At 39.9% G+C, this 21,712-nt stretch overlaps 3 protein-coding genes across 4 annotated transcripts in view; 2 read left to right on the plus strand and 1 right to left on the minus strand.

The window, feature by feature from the left end:
- LOC138350765 (uncharacterized) overlaps positions 1-21,712 on the minus strand; it is a 133,427-nt gene that overhangs the window by 58,398 nt on the left and 53,317 nt on the right. The window lies entirely within an intron of this gene.
- On the plus strand, positions 5,358-6,272 carry LOC138351925 (tigger transposable element-derived protein 1-like). Its single transcript, XM_069304097.1, has one exon. The coding sequence runs from the start codon at positions 5,358-5,360 to the stop codon at positions 6,270-6,272; it is 915 nt and encodes a 304-aa protein (XP_069160198.1).
- LOC138351936 (tigger transposable element-derived protein 1-like) lies at positions 6,309-7,175 on the plus strand. Its single transcript, XM_069304106.1, has one exon. It carries the CDS (start codon positions 6,309-6,311, stop codon positions 7,173-7,175), a length of 867 nt encoding a protein of 288 aa, XP_069160207.1.

Genomic DNA, 21,712 nt, shown 5'->3' on the forward strand with positions numbered 1-21,712 from the left:
CCAAGAAGAGAGAGTCCGCCTGACTCAGAGGTGGATTCTCCTTCCACACCATAACCCCTCTCCTCCTTCCTACCTCCCCATTGTCTCCCTCAAGCCAGCAACTACTCTTCATAAGGTAAATATTAAAACACTACAACAAAACATTTATATTTACATGTGCAGTATTATATTTACATAAAAAAAAGTCATACAAGTATGGATGTTTTTGGGAGTGGAACGGATTAAATTTATTTCCTTTATTTTAAATGGGGAAATTTGTTTCCAAAGACGAGTTTTCCAGGTAACGAGCTCGGTGCCAGAACGGATTAAACTCGTTAATAGAGGTTCCACTGTATATTTAAATGTTATTGTTATTATTGTTATTAAATGTTATTGTGACATTGCATTGCAATTGAGCTATGTTGTTTACCATACCGTTCATTTCGTGAGTATAAGTATAGATGCCACACTTGTGACAGGTAAAACCATGCCTTTTTTGAAAAACAGCACCGTCTGTTGCACGTAAGAGCAACCCACACTATATTATGTTGCGATATTATTTCAATATTTCCGATTGCATTGATAATTTGAATTTTCATAGATTTCAATTTATTTTCATTTCGATTTAATAATTTTGTGTGACATTGCATTGAAATTGAGCTGTGTTGTTTACCATACTGTTCATTTCATGAGTATAATTTATTTTTTTATTTTTTTCATTTCATTTTTTTAGCTGTTCTTATTTTTCAGTGATGGGAATATCAGATCATTTGATGTTCCCAATTTTCTGATGGAAGCATCAGACCATTATAGAATGCATCGGATGAGGTAGTTTGGAATGGTGGGAAGGACGAGAGGGGGGGATGGTGGGGAAGACGAGGGGACAGAGGAGAGGGTAATGGTGGGGAGGACGAGGGGACTGGGGAGTTGGGGACGGTGGGGACAGGGGAATGCTGGGGAGGACAAAGGGACAGGTGAATGGGAGATGGTGGGGGAGGAAGAAGGGACAGGGGAGGGGAAAATGGTAAGGAGGACGATGGGACAGGGAAGTGGGAATAGTGGGGAGGATGTGGGGACAGGGAAGTGGGAAGGACGAGAGGACTGTGGAATGGGGAATGGCAAAGTGAATTATAATTATATATATTAATTAATTCTTATAAATTTCCAGAAGCCTGTATCAACACCCACACTAATGCAACTGAAAGAGATGTTGAGACAAGTATTGCCGATATGTTGAAGAACGCCCCAAACAAACTCGGTGGAAACAGATACAAGGTAAAGTTTGCCAATTTGCTGTAGTCTAATTCAATTTCTTTTTAGTAATCTTTGAGAACATTTATGCTATGAATAAGATAAAATAATGTAACTGATTTTGACTAAATATGTAGATATATTTAATTTTCTGAGCACTAATAATGAAAGAAAACCAAAATAAGAGGTGGCTACTATCTCTAATAATGGGCTGGAATAATGCAGGATATAATATTGTTTTATATAGATTCTTGTTTTAGTTTTTTTTTCTATAATATGGAAAGGGTTTTTAATTAATAAATTAAATATTATATAATAAAATAATGTATTATTGAAAACAATTAGTAACAAACAATATTTCATTACAGGGTGGTGAAGCAAGAAGACATGTGCATCACACAGCAGACTTGGATATGACGAATACTGAAAATGGTGGCGAGCCTGGTGCATGGCGTACCGCTGAATCTTCTCTAATGTCTATATAGAAGAATCTATGTGTGTCTGTGTGTATATATGTATATATATATATATATATATATATATATATATATATATATATATAATATATATATATATATATATATATATATATATATATATATATATATATATATAACCTATATATATATATGTGTATATATATTATAATATATATATATATATATATATATTATAATATATATATATATATATATATATATATATATATATATATATATATATATATATATATATATATATATATATATATATATATATATATATATATATATATATATGATCTCAATGATATGTTTCTCAATGATCACAAAAACACTGATCCAAGTATGCAGAATAACCACATATGAAAAATAGAAAATGCTTAACGCGTTTTCGGCTAATTCGCCTTCATCAGAGCAAAGTAGAATGAAGATAAGATTGCTGATCAGACCTTTATATCCGCCTGGGCAGATCACCTGACCACCAAAAATAAGTAGAGGAAAGGAATTATAAGAAAGAAGGTAACTGCAGAAGGCCTATTGGCCCATACAAGGCAGCTCCTATTAATATCTCCAAGTGCCATACGTGTTTAAATGATTGCTATATTGTTTTGACGTGCTATATTGAGGCTTAAATAGGGATCCAACTTGTACATACCGGGGCTCACATTAAGGCTGTTGTTACAATGTTTGATCAGAGCAGACTCGATCACGTTTCGTTCAACAAAATCCTTACTTTTAACAATACATTTTGCCCCTGTGAAGTCGATAGAATGATTACATAAACTGGAATGTAAATACAATGCACTGGATTGCTGGGCTGTACGAATAGCGTATGAATGCTGTTTTAAACGCGAGGAAAGAGATTTACCTGTCTGGCCGATGTAAACACATGCACACTCATTACAAGGGATGGAATACACACAACCTGCTACAGACGAGGGCGAGTTCTTAATTAACATGGACTTAACTGTATTATCATTTTTGAACACTAGATTAATATTATTATTATTTCTGTTGGATCTGTGGCATATAGACTTTCCAAATGGCTTGTCCAAGTCTTGTCTCCAGTAGTAGGTTCCATTTCCAACTCACACATAACAAATAACTTGGACTTGGTTAACAAGTTGTCTAGTTTGAAATTAAATTATGATTTTAAACTTGTGAGTTTTGATGTGACGGCTCTGTTCACTAGGGTTCCTGTTGATGATCTGTTGTCATTCTTACGGGATCTACTCCCAAGGTATAATTTAACTTTGCCTACTAACATCATTATTGAACTTATAAAATTGTGCATTAAAGATAATTATTTCAGCTTTAATGATTCATTTTATAAACAAACATTTGGCATGGCGATGGGTAATCCCCTCTCCCCTGTTTTGAGCAATCTGTACATGGAATGTTTCGAAACAAATATCCTTCCCAGGATTTTACCCTCAAAATTGCTTTGGTACAGGTACGTTGACGATATTTTGTGCCTGTGGCCGGTTAATCATGACGAAACTGATTTTCTCAATCAAATCAATTCGCTGGTTCCGTCAATTAAATTCACAATTGAGAACGAAGTGAATGGTGTTCTGCCTTTTTTAGACATCATGATTCATAGAATTGGTAGAAGTTTCAAATTCAATGTGTATAGGAAACCTACCAATGTGTGCTCGTATGTACATTTCTATTCAAATCATCATGTTCAGGTCAAGCGGGCAGTTTTTTCTGGTATGTTTCTCAGAGCACTGAGAGTTTGTAGTCCGGAATTTTTCGATGAAGAAATAGCAAATACATTTGAAATTGGGAAGAAGTTAAAATACCCAAAATCGATCTTGGATCTTGCGTTTGGTCAAGCAAAAAGGATTTTCTACAAACAGACTACTAAGTCGAAACCAGAACTGAAAAATTCGTTGGTATTACCATATTCTGAGGGTCTAGTAAATCTTGCCCCAGCCCTGAAGAACCTTAATATTAATCTAGTGTTCAAAAATGATAATACAGTTAAGTCCATGTTAATTAAGAACTCGCCCTCGTCTGTAGCAGGTTGTGTGTATTCCATCCCTTGTAATGAGTGTGCATGTGTTTACATCGGCCAGACAGGTAAATCTCTTTCCTCGCGTTTAAAACAGCATTCATACGCTATTCGTACAGCCCAGCAATCCAGTGCATTGTATTTACATTCCAGTTTATGTAATCATTCTATCGACTTCACAGGGGCAAAATGTATTGTTAAAAGTAAGGATTTTGTTGAACGAAACGTGATCGAGTCTGCTCTGATCAAACATTGTAACAACAGCCTTAATGTGAGCCCCGGTATGTACAAGTTGGATCCCTATTTAAGCCTCAATATAGCACGTCAAAACAATATAGCAATCATTTAAACACGTATGGCACTTGGAGATATTAATAGGAGCTGCCTTGTATGGGCCAATAGGCCTTCTGCAGTTACCTTCTTTCTTATAATTCCTTTCCTCCACTTATTTTTGGTGGTCAGGTGATCTGCCCAGGCGGATATAAAGGTCTGATCAGCAATCTTATCTTCATTCTACTTTGCTCTGATGAAGGCGAATTAGCCGAAAACGTGTTAAGCATTTTCTATTTTTCATATGTGGTTATTCTGCATATATATATATATATATATATATATATATATATATATATATATATATATATATATATATATATATATATATATATATATATATATAGGTTAGATAGGTTAGGTTTGGTAGGGTTGGTTAGTTATCATATATCGACGTATAACTAGCTAGTTTTAACTTTATATATATATTATTTATATATATATATTATATAAAAAGTTTGTGAGGAAGACCTCTGGTGCCAATGTGGGGACCCATAGCCTCGGAGAAGAAAATAAAAAGTATTCAGAGGAGACCTTGTGGTCACTCACTAAACACTAATATTATCTTCTACCACCCCCATTCTTTTGTATGTACACATATATATTTGCTTTATTTGAACTTTGTTACAAAGAGGGAGTTACATATAGGTTACAAAGATGGTTATCATAGGTTATCATATATATATTATTTATATATAAATATATTATTTATATATAAATATATAATATATATATATATATATATATATATGACAATGTCAGACCACGGAGGAAAAATGAAACAGGAAATTTCCTTAAGTACTTTCGTATATTAAATACATCTTCAGAAGGTCACCTTCTGAAGATGTATTTAATATACGAAAGTACTTAAGGAAATTTCCTGTTTCATTTTTCCTCCGTGGTCTGACATTGTCACATTCTTAATCACGTGTTTATTTTCGTGATATACACATATATATATATATATATATATATATATATATATATATATATATATATATATATATATATATATATATATATATACAGTGGAACCTCTATTAACGAGTGGCTCTATTAACGAGTTTTTCCAGTAACGAGCAAGCCACTCGCAGCAAATTTGTCTCTATTGACGAGCTCGTCTCTATTAACGAGTGAAACCACATGGCGCTTCCTAGCGTCTCGCGGGTTCTTGCAAATTCTCGGACGCCTCCGACGCCTGTGTTGTTGTTGTATCTCACACGACAAGCATCCCTCTGGATTTATTTGCGCTTTTCTCTGTGTTTTTGTGGTTTGGTGACTGCAATTTGTAACGCACGATGTCGCCAAAGAAGCTGGTTGCTAAAGACAGTGTTGGCAAGGGGAAGAAAGCAACAATTACTGTTGAAGTGAAGAAGGAAATAATAGCAAAGCACGAGCGTGGTGTGCGTGTGGTTGATCTCGTCAGGGAGTATGGCAGGACCTCATCAACGATTTGTACCATTCTGAAGAGGAAGGAACAATTTAAGACGCTTGAGGTGGCTAAAGGAGTTACCAAGGTTAACAAGAAACGTCCACAAATCCTAGAAGAGGTTGAAAAGCTACTTCTAGTCTGGATGAATGAAAGGCAATTGCATGGCGATAGTGTCTCTGAAGCTCTTGTCTGTGCAAAGGCCAAGAAGTTGTATGTGGACCTTGTCAGGAAGACACCAGGTGCGTCGTCTGAAGAGGAGGAGATATTTAAGGCAAGCCGTGGATGGTTTGAGAAATTTAGGAAGAGAAGCGGTATCCACAGTGTTGTTCGACATGGGGAGGCTGCCAGCTCTGATAAAGCTGCTGCTGAGAAATTTGTACCAGAGTTCCAGGAATTTGTTGCTGAAAAGGAGTTCTTGCCCCAACAAGTTTTTAATTGTGACGAGACTGGCCTGTTTTGGAAGAAAATGACGAAGAGGACCTACATCACACAGGAGGAACAATCTTTGCCTGGCCACAAACCGATGAAGGATCGGCTTACTCTCGTCCTCTGCGCCAATGCAAGTGGCGATTGCAAGGTCAAGCCGCTGCTGGTCTACCACTCAGAAAATCCACGCGTGTTCAAGGCATGTAAAGTGTATAAGGCGCGACTGAATGTGATGTGGAGGTCCAATAAGAAATCCTGGGTCACGCGGATATTCTTCACTGAATGGATCAATGATGTTTTTGGCCCCTCAGTGAGGAAATATCTTGAAGAGAAACAGTTGCCACTCAAGGCCTAGCTTGTGCTTGATAATGCTCCTGCACATCCTCCACAGATGCGAGATGAATTGTATCCTGAAAATCAGTTCATCACCATCAAGTTCCTTCCTCCCAATACCACTCCACTCCTCCAACCTATGGACCAGAAAGTCATTGCAAACTTTAAGAAACTCAACATGAAGGCCTTGTTGGAGAGGTGTGTTGATGTGACCGACAATACAGGGCTGACCCTCAAAGAATTCTGGAAGAACCACTTTAATATCCTGGGTGCCTTACGTTTGATCGATAAGGCCTGGGAAGGAGTGATAAGGAGGACCCTTAACTCTGCTTGGCGTAACCTGTGGCCTGAGGGTGTCCCTGAGCGAGACTTTGAAGGTTTCGGTCCTGCATCTGCATCTGCACCTGTGGAAGACCCGGAAGTGCATCTAGTGGATGATATTGTTGCTCTGGGGCAAACTTTGGGTCTGGAGTTGGATGCTGCTGATGTGCAGGAGTTAGTGGAGGAGCACAGTGAGGAACTGACCACTGAGGAACTCCTGGAACTTCAGAAGGAGATTAATCAAGAGGAGGCACAAGAGTTCTCATCAGGGGAGGAGGAGGTACGGGAGGATGCTGCTGCCTCTTCAAGTGAGATCAGGGAAGTGCTAGGAATGTTTGAAAAGGTGACCGCATTCTTAGAAAAACATCACCCTGATCAAGCAGTGACAACCCGATGTGTGAACATGTTTAATGACAATTTACTGTCTCGTTTTAGGGACATCCTAAAACAAAGACAAAAGCAATTGTCAATAGAAAAGTTCTTTCCGAAAGTAGAGAAAAGAAGAGCCAGTGATAGTGAACCACAACCCGGTCCCAGTGGGGTGAAAATCCCAAGAAGAGAGAGCCCACCTGACTCAGAGGTGGATTCTCCTTCCACACCATAACCCCTCTCCTCCTTCCCACGTCCCCATCGTCTTCCTCAAGCCAGCAACGACTCTTCATAAGGTAAAGTAAATGTTAAAACAGTACAACAAAACATTTATAATTACATGTGCAGTATTATATTGACATTAAAAAATGTCATACAAGTATGGATGTTTTTGGGAGTGGAACGGATTATATTTATTTCCTTTATTTTAAATGGGGAAATTTGTTTCCAAAGACGAGTTTTCCAGGTAACGAGCTCGGTGCCAGAACGGATTAAACTCGTTAATAGAGGTTCCACTGTATATATATATATATATAATATATATATATATAATATATATAATATATATACTATTACACTACACCCTTATATATTACACTAATATATATATATATATATATATATATATATATATATATATATATATATATATATATGTCGTACCTAGTAGCCAGAACGCACTTCTCAGCCTACTATGCAAGGCCCAATTTGCCTAATAAGCCAAGTTTTCATGAATTAATTGGTTTTCCACAACCTAACCTACCTAACCTAACCTAACCTAACTTTTTCGGCTACCTAACCTAACCTAGCCTATAACGATAGGTTAGGTTAGGTTAGGTAGGGTTGGTTAGGTTCGGTCATATATCTACGTTAATTTTAACTCCAATAAAAAAAATTGACCTCATACATAATGAAATGGGTAGCTCTATCATTTCATAAGAAAAATATTAGAGAAAATATATTAATTCGTGAAAACTTGGCTTATTAGGCAAATTGGGCCTTGCATAGTAGGCTGAGAAGTGCGTTCTGGCTACTAGGTACGACATATATATATATATATATATATATATATATATATATATATATATATATATATATATATAATATATATATATATATATATATATATATATATATATATATATATATATATATATATATATATTAGTATATTTTGGTAGCAGGCTTTCCTGTAGACATATATTATTAAATATGACCGAAAAAGTAAGATTAATAATTCTAACACGAATTTTCTCAATCTTTCGTACATTTCTTTTCACTGTTGGAGGTAAATCAAAAATCAATTCTCCAAAATTCATTTTTATTATTAGTCTGACGCGACACAAGCGCGTTTCGTAAAACTTATTACATTTTCAAAGACTTTAGTTCACAAATACACAACTGAATAGAACTTACTCATCTCCGATTTTATATCTACATTTGAGTGAGGTGGAAGGGGTGATGTGGCATTAACACAAGACAGAACAAGGGGTGGCATTAATAGGGTATTAATTTCATCAACACAAGACAGAACACGAAACAATGGGTATTGAATAGAAGTGTTTGTAGAAAGCCTATTGGTCCATATTTCTTGATGCTTCTATATTGGAGCGGAGTCTTGAGGTGGGTAGAATATAGTTGTGCATTAATTGGCTGTTGATTGCTGGTGTTGACTTCTTGATGTGTAGTGCCTCGCAAACGTCAAGCCGCCTGCTATCGCTGTATCTATCGATGATTTCTGTGTTGTTTACTAGGATTTCTCTGGCGATGGTTTGGTTGTGGGAAGAGATTATATGTTCCTTAATGGAGCCCTGTTGCTTATGCATCGTTAAACGCCTAGAAAGAGATGTTGTCTTGCCTATATACTGGGTTTTTTGGAGCTTACAGTCCCCAAGAGGGCATTTGAAGTCATAGACGATGTTAGTCTCTTTTAAAGCGTTCTGTTTTGTGTCTGGAGAGTTTCTCATGAGTAGGCTGGCCGTTTTTCTGGTTTTATAGTAAATCGTCAGTTGTATCCTCTGATTTCTGTCTGTAGGGATAACATTTCTATTAACAATATCTTTCAGGACCCTTTCCTCCGTTTTATGAGCTGTGGAAAAGAAGTTCCTGTAAAATAGTCTAATAGGTGGTATAGGTGTTGTGTTAGTTGTCTCTTCAGAGGTTAACTTCAGAACCTCTAAAGAGACAACTAACACAACACCTATACCCCCTATTAGACTATTTTACAGGAACTTCTTTTCCACAGCTCATAAAACGGAGGAAAGGGTCCTGAAAGATATTGTTAATAGAAACGTTATCCCTACACACAGAAATCAGAGGATACAACTGACGATTTACTATAAAACCAGAAAAATGGCCAGCCTACTCATGAGAAACTCTCCAGACACAAAACAGAACGCTTTAAAAGAGACTAACATCGTCTATGACTTCAAATGCCCTCTTGGGGACTGTAAGCTCCAAAAAACCCAGTATATAGGCAAGACAACATCTCTTTCTAGGCGTTTAACGATGCATAAGCAACAGGGCTCCATTAAGGAACATATAATCTCTTCCCACAACCAAACCATCGCCAGAGAAATCCTAGTAAACAACACAGAAATCGATAGATACAGCGATAGCAGGCGGCTTGACGTTTGCGAGGCACTACACATCAAGAAGTCAACACCAGCAATCAACAGCCAATTAATGCACAACTATATTCTACCCACCTCAAGACTCCGCTCCAATATAGAAGCATCAAGAAATATGGACCAATAGGCTTTCTACAAGCACTTCTATTCAATACCCATTGTTTCGTGTTCTGTCTTGTGTTGATGAAATTAATACCCTATTAATACCACCTCTTGTTCTGTCTTGTGTTGATGAAATTAATACCCTATTAATGCCACCCCTTGTTCTGTCTTGTGTTAATGCCACATCACCCCTTCCACCTCACTCAAATGTAGATATAAAATCGGAGATGCGTAAGTTCTATTCAGTTGTGTATTTGTGAACTAAAGTCTTTGAAAATGTAATAAGTTTTACGAAACGCGCTCGTGTCGCGTCAGACTAGAAATAAAAATGAATTTTGGAGAATTGATTTTTGATTTACCTCCAACAGTGAAAAGAAATGTACGAAAGATTGAGAAAACTCGTGTTAGAATTATTAATCTTACTTTTTTGGTCATATTTAATAATATATATATATATATATATATATATATATATATATATATATATATATATATATATATATATATATATATATAGGGTTTGTGAGGGTACCACCTCTGGTGCCAATGTGGGGACCCATAGCCTCGGAGAAGAAAATAAAAAGTATTCAGAGGAGACCTTGTGATTTCTCACTGAACACATATTATCTTCTCCTACCACCCCCATTCTTTTGCATGTACACATATATATTTACTTTATTTGAACTTTGTTACAAAAAAGGAGTTACATATGGGTTACAAAGATGGTTGTCGAGTTCCTCCAGCTCCTCAGATGGCGGGCAGGAACCCTGGATGCAGTGCGCATTTCCCCTCTGTATCGCCACACTGAGGCGCTGGAAAAGAAAGCTTGCAGCTCTCGGGTCCCTTGTTGTTTCAATGAGCCTAGAACCCAGTTCCTTCAAAAAACTGGTAGCACTTTTACCCCAGGCGCCGAGTGTCTCAGAAGCAATGGGGACAAAATTGTAGTGGTGATCCAGTTCTCTATACTTACAGGATTTGGCTGCTTCCCTGTGGGTGGCAGCGCCACCTGGTTGTGCATATATATATATATATATATATATATATATATATATATATATATATATATATATATATATATATATATAAATTATTTATATATATATATAATTTATATATATATTATATATATAATTATATAGGTCATATGTTTTTGTATTTTTGCTGATTTGTTAGTAAATAATAAAAGAAATATAAATTATTTGATTTTTTTACCCTTAAATTGGTTTTAATATTTAAATTGAAAACAATAATATAATATAAAAAAATACAACAAAAATACAACCCGCTCTCGCACAAGACAGCACATATATGACTTAATGCTTAAAGTCAATATATTGAATACTAATTAGTACATATGTGGTATATTCCCAGTTACATTTTTTTCAAGGCCCAAACTCTTCCTCATGTACCAATTTACGTCTCACAATACCCATCCATCACCGTAGACAGCAGAATAGTCGTGATTGGTTCACTTATAATGGAAATTGTAGTTTTCAGGTCCCCCATGTGTTGTCAAATTTACCTGCGTAAAACTTTCGTAAAACTTATTACATTTTCAAAGACTTTAGTTTACACATACACAACTGAATAGAACTTACACATCTCCGATTTGTTTATATCTACATTTTAGTGAGGTGGATGGGGTGAGGTGGTTTTAATAGGGTATTAAATTCATCAACACAAGACAGAACACGAAACAATGGGTATTGAATGGAAGTGATTGTAGAAAGCCTATTGATCCATATTTCTTGATGCTTCTATATTGGAGCGGAGTCTTGAGGTGGGTAGAATATAGTTGTGCATTAATTATTGTCCATGCTCTTAGAATATTACAGATCAGCTACATCCTATTGAAGGCTCGTAGTTTTGTTTTGAGAAATATTAGTTGTTCTTAGTAAATTATAATAAGCACTATAAATTATTACATAGAATAATAGTGCTTCACCAATCAACATTATATACACTAGTTTATGCTATAAAAATCTTTAAAGAATATATTGTAGGAACGTTAACAGAAAACGATATTACGTTGGAATGTCTATGGGGTAAACTACTGCAAACAGGATTATATAATAATAATAATAATAATTTTTATTTAGGTAAGGTACATACATAAAGAGATTTTACAAAGTTTGTTGGCTTTATAGATAGAGCTAGTACATACAATGCCTAAAGCCACTATTACGCAAAGCGTTTCGGGCAGGAATAGTATCTACAGGTATAGTATCTACTAACTACTGTAGAATGGGTATAGGGTCCACTACCACCTGTTAGGTGGGTAAGGGGTCCATACCACTTGTTGGATGGGTCTGGACCCAATAACTACCCACAGGATAGGTATGGGGTCCACTACCGTCTACAGGATGGGTATATGGTCCACTAATACACACAAGATGTGTCTGGCGTCCACTACCGCCTGCAGGATGGGTATGGGTTCACTACTGCCCACAGGATGGGTTTGGGGGCCACTATCATCTACAGGATTAGTAAGGGGTCCGCTACTTCCCAATGGATAAGTATATATTCCACTTCCGCCCAAAGGATGTGTGAGGCGTCCACTATACCGCCCACAGGATGGGTATGGGGTCCACAATCACCCACAGGATGAAAATTGTGTCTACTGCCGCCCACAGGATGGGTATGGCCTCCATTGCCGCCCACAGCATGAGTATAGGGTCCAGTTCCGTCCACGGAATGGGTATATGGTTAACTACCGCCCACAGGATGGGTATGGGGTTAACTTTTTTTTATTTTTTTTTATATACAAGAGTTGTTACATTCTTGTACAGCCACTAGTACGCGTAGCGTTTCGGGCAGGTCCCTGGAATACGATCCCCGCCGCGAAGAATCGTTTTTACAACCAAGTACACATTTTACTGTTGAGTTAAACAGAGGTTATAGTTAAGGATTTGCGCCCAGTAAATCCTCCCCGGCCAGGATACGAACCCATGACAAAGCGCTCACTCATAGGTGAGCTCAACTACCGCTCAACTACCACCCATAGGGGTCCACTATGGGCGTATGGGGTCCACTACCGCCCACAGGGTGGGTATTGGATCAATTACCGACCACAGGATAGGTATGGGGTCCACTACCGCCCGCAGGATAGGTATGGGGTCCACTATCACCCACAGGATGGGTATGGTGTCCACTGTCACTCACGGGCTGGGGTATGGGGCAACTACAGCTCATGGATAGATATAAATTCCACTACTTCCCACAGGGTGTTGGGAGTGGTGGTGGTGTTGGGAGTGGTGGTGGTGTTGGGAGTGGTGGTGGTGTTGGGAGTGGTGGTGGTGTTGGGAGTGGTGTTGGTGTTGGGAGTGGTGGTGGTGTTGGGAGTGGTGGTGGTGTTGGGAGTGGTGGTGGTGGTGTTGGGAGTGGTGGTGGTGGTGTTGGGAGTGGTGTTGGTGTTGGGAGTGGTGGTGGTGTTGGGAGTGGTGGTGGTGTTGGGAGTGGTGGTGGTGTTGGGAGTGGTGGTGGTGTTGGGAGTGGTGGTGGTGTTGGGAGTGGTGGTGGTGTTGGGAGTGGTGGTAGTGTTGGTAGTGGTGGTGGTGTTGGGAGTGGTGGTGGTGTTGGGAGTGGTGGTGGTGGTGTTGGGAGTGGTGGTGGTGTTGGGAGTGGTGGTGGTGGTGTTGGGAGTGGTGGTGGTGTTGGGAGTGGTGGTGGTGTTGGGAGTGGTGGTGGTGGTGTTGGGAGTGGTGGTGGTGTTGGGAGTGGTGGTGGTGTTGGGAGTGGTGTTGGTGTTGGGAGTGGTGGTGGTGGTGGTGTTGGGAGTGGTGGTGGTGTTGGGAGTGGTGGTGGTGTTGGGAGTGGTGGTGGTGTTGGGAGTGGTGGTGGTGTTGGGAGTGGTGGTGGTGTTGGGAGTGGTGGTGGTGTTGGGAGTGGTGGTGGTGTTGGGAGTGGTGGTGGTGTTGGGAGTGGTGGTGGTGTTGGGAGTGGTGGTGGTGTTGGGAGTGGTGGTGGTGTTGGGAGTGGTGGTGGTGTTGGGAGTGGTGGTGGTGTTGGGAGTGGTGGTGGTGTTGGGAGTGGTGGTGGTGTTGGGAGTGGTGGTGGTGTTGGGAGTGGTGGTGGTGTTGGGAGTGGTGATGGTGTTGGGAGTGGTGGTGGTGTTGGGAGTGGTGGTGGTGTTGGGAGTGGTGGTGGTGTTGGGAGTGGTGGTGGTGTTGGGAGTGGTGGTGGTGTTGGGAGTGGTTGGGAGTTACAAGCAGAATGTTGAATTTCAAGAAGGAACAAGTATATACTATGCCTAAAGCACTAATACGCACAGCGTTTTGGGCAAGATCTGGAAAACCTTAAAAACTAAGATTTAAGACTAATTGAGATCAACAGCATGAACTGAACTGACATATGTTGACATTTAGGAGATAAGTTACAATTCAATTTCATTCTTTATTATGCACCCCATACCCATCCCTTGGGCGGTGGTGTAAAGGATTACAGAGGCACATAATCGGTTCAGGAACTGAACCTTCTAGTTTTTTTTTAGATATATACAAGAGTTGTTACATTCTTGTACAGCCACTAGTACGCGTAGCGTTTCGGGCAGGTCCCTGGAATACGATCCCCGCCGCGAAGAATCGTTGTTACAACCAAGTACACATTTTACTGTTGCGTTAAACAGAGGCTACAGTTAAGGATTTGCGCCCAGTAAATCCTCCCCGGCCAGGATACGAACCCATGACATAGCGCTCGCGGAACGCCAGGCGAGTGTCTTACCACTACACCACGGAGACTGGTAAAGTTCGTTTAGATAAGCAAGTAACAATCTTTTGACGCTAGTTACACAATTATTAATGTTATGTATACATGTACACCTACGCATACATACATGTACATATATATACATATACATATATACACATACATATTCAATCACCTACACAAATACACACATCAATAATCTTTTGTATCACAAGTGATTCAACAAGAGCCTCACAACAGTCACTATACAAGGCACTTTACATCTATGGTGAGTCACACAGTTACTAGTCTTGCTGCACACCCACCCAACTGGGCGGCAGCTTTACAGTCATGTGCTCCACACCCACCCAACTGGGCGGCAGCTTTAGAATCATGTGCATGCATTACCTACAGTAAGCAAATTTAGGATACTTCGCTAAAATTTCGGGCAGCACATCATTATGAATGAAGTACTTACAAAATTCATGGTGTTATCTCTGAATTCCGCAATTTTTTCACATTCCATTATATAATGACGCAAAGTATGCGAATAGTTCTGCTGACAGAGTTTACATTTAGTCAAATCTACATCAGCAGATGTTACAAACTCCCAGAGGTACTTGTAGCCGAGCCTAAGCCTAGCAGTGGTAACATCTACAAGTCTGCTAACATTATTGGATGACCCATAGACGTGCGGTTCTTCCTGCATAATAGAATGATGATAGATGGAGTAACTGGTGTGAATTTCACTTTGCCTCAAGTCTCCGAAATTCAGTTGATGTTCCCGGAATATTACTTCCCTCAGGCTGCTCAAAGGCAGTCCAAGTTGGTAATCAATTCCCTCTTTACGAGCAAAAGTCTTGGCCAACTCATCAGTTCTATCATGCATTCGGAGACCAATATGGGAAGGAATCCACAGAAGATAGACCCTGACTCCATCATTAATTATTTCATTATATCTGTGTCTAGCTTCAGAGATAAGCACGTCACAGTTACGCCTTGGGGAGCTGAGGGCAATCAAGAATGACAAAGAGTCACTGACAATTAGCGTGTCAACTTTGGATTCATATACGCGCTCTAGTGCAAGGATTATGGCAACCAATTCTGTTTGAAGAGTGAAGGCCCAGTTACTTAGACGCGCTCCACACTCATGGGAGAAGGAACCATCTCTCCCTGTCACAATAACTGCACTTCCAGCTGCACCATGGGACTGATGCAAGGATCCATCAGTGTAAATAATCTGGGAAAGGGAGAGCTCTCTGACTAAAGCATCAATTTGGCTTAAGGCATTGTACTTTGCTTCTTGTCGAAGCAAGACTTGTTCTTTAATCACCTTCTTGGGTGGGAAAGGGGGGACAGTAATTTGGGAAAGAGTGATCTCCCATGGGGCAGGAAAGTGTTGTTGTCTCTCTCTTGGTAGAGGTGATGAAAGTTATACATTCTGAGCATAATGGCAGTTTTGGTAATCCATTTGGAGGGATGCTGACCTTCAGGGAAGAAGGCTTGGCGGGCTTCAGTGCAGGGGTTAGGGTGGGTTAGCCTAAGCATCTTGATACCAATTAGAGCATTAATTTCAATGATACGATCACTTACACATGAAATATTCAGTTCCTTCCTCATGTTTAGTAATTTAGTTGTACGGGGGCATCCGAGGATAATCCTCATGGCTTCGTTTTGCATCTTTTTCCAGCCCTGCAAGCATTCTCTCAGGCACTAGAGCAAGCATGGGTGCAGCATAATCAATCAGTGACCTATGAGAGATACACCATTTTGACAATTCTCACATTTGCACCATAGCTTGGATGGTAGCCTGCCACAGCCTTGAGAGCACGGAGCCTCTCTCTACATTGTCGACCCAGTCTGGCTACAACATTGCGGTAAAGTAGAACCCTTAAGCCCAAGGTATTTGTATCTGGTTACATAGTCGAGCAGAGAACCATCATCCAACTGCATATTGCGAACGGCCCCACCCCGTCTGGGTGGGTGTCGGTTCAGGATCTTTGTTTTCTCTACTGAGATGACTAAGCATAGTTCCTGACATGTGTACAATACAGAGTTCAGAACATTTGGGTGTTGGTATACCCATTGGTGTGGATCAGTATATCATCCGTATAGCTAATGATGTGTTTGCTGGGCCTTCTAGTTACTAAGTTTAAAAGTACATTGATTAACACATTGAACAGAGAGGGACTAAGGACACCTCCTTGTGGAGTGCCAAGTTCAAAATCTCTCGTTACACTCCTATGCCCTTGGAACAGTACAGATGACTTCCTGTTGGATAGATAGCCTCTTATCCACCGTAGAAGCCATCCTCCAACATTCATTTTAGCAAGTTCTCTCAGAATGACGTGTGGGTTAGCAATGTCAAAGGCTGACTTAAGATCTAGGAAAGTGGTATATAATCTATCAGTATGCAGGGTGAGGAATGTGGTAGTACAGTGATGTACACTCTTTCCATGCATAAAGCCATATATCTGGGGAGACAACATGTTACTAATTCTGTAAAGGAAACGGTTGAGAACCATCCTCTCAAGACACTTACAGAGACAACTAGTGAGGGAGATTGGGTGAAAAGCACTCTGCTGGTTTGGTTTAGGAATGGGAATAATAAGACTGTTGGTCCATGACTATGGAAGCGGTAAAGTAGAACCCTTAAGCCCAAGGTATTTGTATCTGGTTACATAGTCGAGCAGAGAACCATCATCCAACTGCATATTGCGAACGGCCCCACCCCGTCTGGGTGGGTGTCGGTTCAGGATCTTTGTTTTCTCTACTGAGATGACTAAGCATAGTTCCTGACATGTGTACAATACAGAGTTCAGAACATTTGGGTGTTGGTATACCCATTGGTGTGGATCAGTATATCATCCGTATAGCTAATGATGTGTTTGCTGGGCCTTCTAGTTACTAAGTTTAAAAGTACATTGATTAACACATTGAACAGAGAGGGACTAAGGACACCTCCTTGTGGAGTGCCAAGTTCAAAATCTCTCGTTACACTCCTATGCCCTTGGAACAGTACAGATGACTTCCTGTTGGATAGATAGCCTCTTATCCACCGTAGAAGCCATCCTCCAACATTCATTTTAGCAAGTTCTCTCAGAATGACGTGTGGGTTAGCAATGTCAAAGGCTGACTTAAGATCTAGGAAAGTGGTATATAATCTATCAGTATGCAGGGTGAGGAATGTGGTAGTACAGTGATGTACACTCTTTCCATGCATAAAGCCATATATCTGGGGAGACAACATGTTACTAATTCTGTAAAGGAAACGGTTGAGAACCATCCTCTCAAGACACTTACAGAGACAACTAGTGAGGGAGATTGGGTGAAAAGCACTCTGCTGGTTTGGTTTAGGAATGGGAATAATAAGACTGTTGGTCCATGACTATGGAAGCTCCCCAGTTACATAGCTCATATTATACGATTCAAGCAAGGGATTTCTTGGAACTAGCAGAAGCATACGCAGTATGCCGTAAGTAACTCCATCCATCCCGGGTGATGTAGCTTTGCCTTTATGTTGAACAGAGTCTAGTTCGTATTCAGTAAAGCATGTCACAGTCATCCTCTTGATGAAGCATGAAGTCAAGGAACCTTGCCCTATCAGTATATCTATCATTTAATTCATTCTGTGAGGGTAGAGGAAGACTGTCAAAGCTGGAAGTCGTGGCCCAAGCATCAACAAGCTCATTTGCTCTGTGCAGAAGATTAGGGTGCGAGATCTCTGCAGCATTTTTCCCTTTGATCTTGTTGATATCCTTCCATGCTCGACTTAGTGGCGTGTGAGAATTGAGACCACTGACAAAAGTTTCCCAGTCAGTCTGCCTCAGCTCCACCATACGTTCCCTGGCCTTAGCCAGAGTCGTTTGAAAGAGTTGCTTGCCAGCTGTCAGGCCGGAGTTGCCACAAAGAGCCTAATTACCTAATTATTTCAATGTCTCTAATTGATTTTTCGTAGTTTTTTTTACTGTAATATTATTCAATAGTGTAGTGTGATATATAATAAAATGAGTGAATCATCGCTGTACTCAAAAATATAGTGTGCATATTGTTGATTCAATTATGTTCATCAAACAGTGAACAAATACTTTGTAGGTTATTACACTATATACACAGGTTATATATAAGTATCTGCATGTTTTGTTCACCATAACGAACCACTAAGTTGCTACTATGAGTAAAAAAGTAACGAGGAGTGACCGCCACACACAAGCCAGCCACTCACTCCCTCCCTCAACACCTCACTCGCCCAAATTCTCCTCCCACCATACTGTTTTTGCTTTTATTCACTATATACAGACTATATATTTAAGTATCTACATTCGTGTTCACCATAACGAACCACTAAGTTGGCATGCTGAGTGGCAGTGGCAGCCCACCACTGGCTGCTACTTCCTCCCTCCCTCAAGTCACCTGATTCACCCACATTCTCCTCCCACAATACTGTTTTACATTCTCCTCCCACAATACTGTTTTTGCTTTTATTCACTATATACAGATGCTATATATAAGTATCTACATTCGTGTTCACCATAACGAACCACTAAGTTGGTATGCTGAGTGGCAGTGGCAGCCAGTGGCAGCCCGTCACTGGCTGCCACTTCCTCCCTCCCTCACCTCACCTGACTTGCCACCATTCTCCACCCACCATACTGTTTTTGATTTTATATACAGACGTTATATACTGTATAAGTATTTACATGTTTTGTTCACCATAACTGGTCATCTAAGCTTGTATGGTGAGTAAAGGCACAAAGACGTAGGACCTCACAGTCAGCTGGCTGCCTTCCTCAAGGCCAGACACACTAATATTTCTCCTCCAACAATACTGTTTGTGGTGTTATTACACTATATACACACATTATATATAAATATCTACCCGTTTTATTTACCATACTTGTACAAGTAAACTGGTATGGTGCCCAGACCATTGTGGTCACCAGTAAACAACATGATAAATCGTGCAGACGACGCCACCGCCCTCACCAAAATGGCGGTTCCCAACCTACTCCTCTTGCTGTTTATACCCTCTATACACACGTCATATATAAGTATCTACATTTGTGTTCACCATAGCGAACCACTAAGCTGGTATGGTGAGTGCAGTCAATAAAAGGTGGCCACACACAGTCAGAAGATAACGCCACCACCCTCCCTCCCACAGCATTACTCCTCCCTCCATGGAGCACAGCGCTAAATATCACCACAATCCTGCTATTATCAGAACCCTGGTCAGTTTTATCACAGTCAGGGGTCTTCTGTAATAATATCATCGCTACATAATAGCATGAACAAGTATATTATGGCAATTTTAGGCGATGCTGTGGTCACAAGCTGAACAGCAGTGCTGTGAGCTCATGATGTGTGCGTCAGGCTTGGTAGCTCACTCAATACTGAGGCCCATAACACCCGGGAATTTGGCCCACAATTTTTTTTTTAAATGGCGTCTGTTTACAAGAGCCCTGATGAAGGTGTGGTGAACCCCGTGTATCCGCGGGCCGTTTAAATCTTGCGTAGTACTCCAAAGCATCATATGATGCGATGTGCAATTTACTGCAAGTCGGTCAAAGCATCATATGATGTGATGCGCAATTTACGGGTTAAAAAATCAAAAGAATTTTTTCTAGGGAATTTATTTCATGCGCACTGTGAGGGGTGTCATATTTGGAGGCAACGCAGTTTAGGGGTTAATCTAGTTTCGTTGTAGTAGATTACTTTATCTGGAGACAACTGATACATATTATTGTGTTGATTTGCCATCTGATTATATTGTGATACATTTAAGAATATTCTTGAATTTATATTATATTACATATATTTTATGTGCATGTTTCTATATCCTAGTATTGCATTTCTTTTGTTTTGTACTGACTCTTCACGAGGCACTCTGGTAAAGCATACTTAGAGACAGTGAATAACCCTAGATAATGCTTATCACTGTACCTTAACTCTACGAGCTGTGTGAATGAGCAGTAACACCAGACTCCCCCAAAAATTAACTTGAAAGTAAATTTTATACCTAATTCACCCAAATCTTAAGTTCAAAAGAATGTACAAGTTATTACTTACCTTTACTGATGTAATAATACTGTAGGAGTATGGAAAATAGTGAGGCAGTATGGAGAGGTGTTACTCTTTGGAAGGGGAATCCCCCTTTCATTATAACATCAAACAGTGATGACTTCTCTTGGGCATTTTACCTGCATACCACTTGCGACCTGCTTGCGACTCACTGATTGATTTTCTCACTAGAAATCGTTCCATTGAAGATTGTTTTTCTCCTTTGTAACACTTGTCTGTAGTGAGACATTGCATTGTCATTGAAAAGGTTAATGCAACGGCCTACTACAGCCTTCTCAGGGTGAGTTGTTTCCATAAAAGTTTGCATTTCTTCCCACAACCTACACCACTTCCTAATTGTTGAGGACGGGACATTCTTTACTGCCTCCTCCTCCCCTGAAGACATTTCCTCAACTGACTCTTGTTGCTGCTCCTTTTGAAGGGCTAGGAGTTCTTCAGTGGTCAGTTCTTCGCCATGTTCCTCCACCAACTCCTCCACATCCGCATCATCCAACTCCAAGCCCATTTTCCAGCCCAGAGTAACAATTTCCTCAACAATAGGCACCTCAGTTCCAGGCTCAAACCTCTCAAAGTCTAGTTCTGAAACACTTTCAGGCCACAATTTTCTCGGGTTAGAGGTCAGGGTAGTTTGAGTCACTTCTTGCCAGGCTTTGTCAACAAGTTTTACAGCACTACAAATGTTAAAATGGTTTTTCCAGAATTGTTTGAGGGGTGAGGTTTGTGACATTAGTCATTTCGAAACATTTCCGTAAAAGTGCCATTTCATAAAGTTTCTAAAAAAAGGCAATGATTTTCTGGTCCATAGGCTGAATTAGGAGAGGTGTTAGGAGGAAGAAACTTTATTGTAGCAAAAATTAAATTTGTCTAACAATGCATCTTCCAAACCTGGAGGAGCATTGTCGAGAAGCAGTGCCTTGAGTAGCAAACTTTTCTTCTGCAGATATTTTTGTATGGAAGGGCAAACCATCTCATTTACCCACTCCATAATAAATAGCCTAGTCACCCCATGCCTTACTATAAGCCCTCCACATCATATACATTTGGTTTTTCTGCAATTATATTTTTTGAAAACCCTTGGATTTTCAGAATGATACTCAAGCAAGGGTTTAATTTTCAAATCTTCACTTGCATTACCACAAAGCACAAGAGTAAACCTATCTTTCACAGGCTTGTGTCCAGGCAATGACTTCTCCTCCTGGGTAATGCATGTCCTCTTAGACAATCTTTTCCTGAATAGTCCTGTCTCATCACAATTAAACACTTGTTGTGGAAGGTA

The sequence above is a fragment of the Procambarus clarkii genome, chromosome 5 (genome assembly GCF_040958095.1).
Source record: "Procambarus clarkii isolate CNS0578487 chromosome 5, FALCON_Pclarkii_2.0, whole genome shotgun sequence".
NCBI lineage: Eukaryota > Metazoa > Arthropoda > Malacostraca > Decapoda > Cambaridae > Procambarus > Procambarus clarkii.